Below are 2,512 nucleotides of genomic sequence, written 5' to 3'. Positions count from 1 at the left end.
TTGAGAAATTCAGTGACTACGTTTCGAACTTGTCCTCCTTGCAGTCCGAATTCTACTGTCGCAAGTTTTGCACCGCAGTGTTCCATAATCACACCTCGATGAGTGGACCTGAGACAGCGGTTGGCTTTGTACTTGGCCATTAGTAAATAGCCCTCAAATAGGGCGAAGATAAGAATAAAAATAACATGAACAATTGTGTAGTCACAATTCACTTGTTGAAGCTGCAGTGCAGCGCGTGTGCATAGAAGATTCGCCTTGCCATCAACATGGCCTTTTGCATTGTGGATTAAAATAGCCAGCAGATAATGTTCATGGGAGGCCAAATGTAGTATAAAAGGTGAGTTTTTTGATTAGCCAAATTAAACAACGCATAACTAAAGAAATTGAAGGCAGACATGTTTCCGAGAACTGGTAGAAATTTTCAATGGAAGAAAAAGGAATTATTGACAATGACAAACTGGCAAATTATTTGTTAGAATATGCTAATGAGGGCCTCACGTTGCTTGCGAAGTGCAAAGCACCTACGAATAAGAGCTTGTAAACATTTCACTTATTAAATTGTTAGAAGTGCAAAACTGAATGCTCCAACAGCTTTGAAAACTGATTAAATAACCATAGAAACAACAAACTAGTAAAGTTGCTCCCGTTGCGCTTTGAAGTGAGAAAAATGGACATTTTGTTGGATTGTAAATGCTGTTTTTTTCTGTGTACTAGCAAAGCACTAAATAATATAGAAATGCAGAAAGTTATCATTCTAAGTCGAAACTATTTGGAATGCGTGGTATTTGGAATGATATGTGTAGATCAAGGCAATAAATCAAAACGACGTTTGGTCAACCAAATGGAACTAGGCCCCCACTGTGTGTACTGGGTCTCCGATTTTCTTGCTCCATTCGTGTGAAAGTGGCTCATTTGGAGAGCAGCTACGTAGAAATCACAAGCATAGTGACAGATAGAGCCGTTTGAGTTGAATAAACTCAAGGAAACAGATGCGTTTTCTATGCACAGGAAAGTTGTCTTAGGTCTACAGACGCTTCAGAAGTTTTTCAGGCTCTTAAGTTTGCTTAGTGGATGAATTTCAAAGTGTTGTATTCATAGTCTATGACCAATGTGTGTGTTTGCACGTGCTAGCTGGTGGCCTGCCAAATGCAGTCTCCTGATTGACATGCCTACTTTTTGACCTACTTGGCCTCACAATAATCTCTATTACATGTCATCTTTCATATTCTCAATTTCGCTGTTATTTCTAAATTGACTTAGCCGCTAACCTCAAGTCATCATGCACACCTGGGATAGCGTGAGCTCTACGCCATTCCCACTTTCAATCCATTTGTTCATCTTCTGTGAGTCTGTTGGTCAAAGTACCTTGATTAGTTTATTAAAGCTGCATTAGCAAATGTTCGAGGTGCTAAGTACTAGCCTTCAAGTAGTATCCTAGAACATTGTGATAAATGAATGAATGGGCAATCAAAATACCTCTTACCTCTTACGCAGTTGGCTAATATCTAGTAATAGAGGGGTATGAATCGGATGTCTATATGCAGTCAACACTTTTGCCTTCTGAACTCAAATTTGGCTTTCTTTGGCTTCTTGCCCCTTACTGTATTATCCGGTCGACTAAGCAGTGCGAATATTCACTCGTGATTGAAATCCCGTTGGACATGATGGAATCAGCTAGGTCATGCGCAGTGACCAATCTCCTATTGTAAAATACCTGTATCCACCTGTTGAGGGGGTCACAGGGATGTGAATCCCCCGACGTGACTCATAGGGGCTTGCTCTTTCGGCAAAATGTAAATGCGCTGGTTGGGTGGAAAATCGTGTATTGGTCTAGAAAATATCAATTCAAAAGCAAACCAACTATTACTTAAAGGGGTATCTAAAGGAATGTCCAGGATTTTAGCCTCAGTCTAAACAAATAATTTGCATCATACATAGAAGTATTAGAGGCTTTGCGATCCTTTCATCGTTAATTTGCTAAGTAAAAAATTACCAGAAGAGTGCATGTCACAACTTCGAAATCTCGTAGCGTATTTCCTTAATGTGGTTCTGGGTACAACGTTCAGTGCTTCATAGCTAAACAGCGCAATTAAGGGTATCTCATTCTCAAGTAAGACCTAGGCAAATTTAACGCCGATGTATCCCGCCTAATGCAAGGATGCCAATAAGGATATGCGTGTGTCCAAGTGGAGCGTTCATAAATTATTTATTTTCCTGATGAGAAGTGGTGCTATTTTATATTGATATTTTAGCTAGCTTCTCAAATTCCTTGCATTTTATAGGACGCGATTTAGTCCCAATACACTCTTAAATTTGCAACTGATATTTCCTAATATCCACCCCAGGGTCTTGAGCAAATGCGAATCCACTGGTTAGAATCGCGCCTTGACTTATTTACCCATGCATCAACTAGGTGGGTTAGAGTAGAGTTGCCGAGAAATACCAAAAACTCCTTGAGGATTCTCTGTTTTAAAGTAATATTTACTGTTACTTAGCCGCAGGGGTTAGCCGG

The 2,512-nt window shown here is 39.9% G+C and overlaps 1 protein-coding gene across 1 annotated transcript in view; it reads right to left on the bottom strand. All coding sequences in view use genetic code 11, as the record gives it.

Moving 5' to 3' along the window:
* Positions 1-309: 309 nt before the first annotated feature.
* Positions 310-2,512, bottom strand: part of EGR_08249 (hypothetical protein) — a gene marked incomplete at both ends in the record, with an annotated part of 5,676 nt that continues 3,473 nt past the window's right edge. Inside the window, 2 exons of the mRNA XM_024497498.1 lie at positions 310-457; positions 526-703. Of these exons, the coding sequence (XP_024348093.1) occupies positions 310-457; positions 526-703 (326 nt within the window). The remainder of the gene's footprint in view (positions 458-525; positions 704-2,512) is intronic.

This window comes from Echinococcus granulosus (assembly GCF_000524195.1).
Source record: "Echinococcus granulosus chromosome Unknown EG_S00100, whole genome shotgun sequence".
Lineage (NCBI taxonomy): Eukaryota > Metazoa > Platyhelminthes > Cestoda > Cyclophyllidea > Taeniidae > Echinococcus > Echinococcus granulosus.
This window is presented reverse-complemented; position numbering and strand designations above follow the sequence as displayed.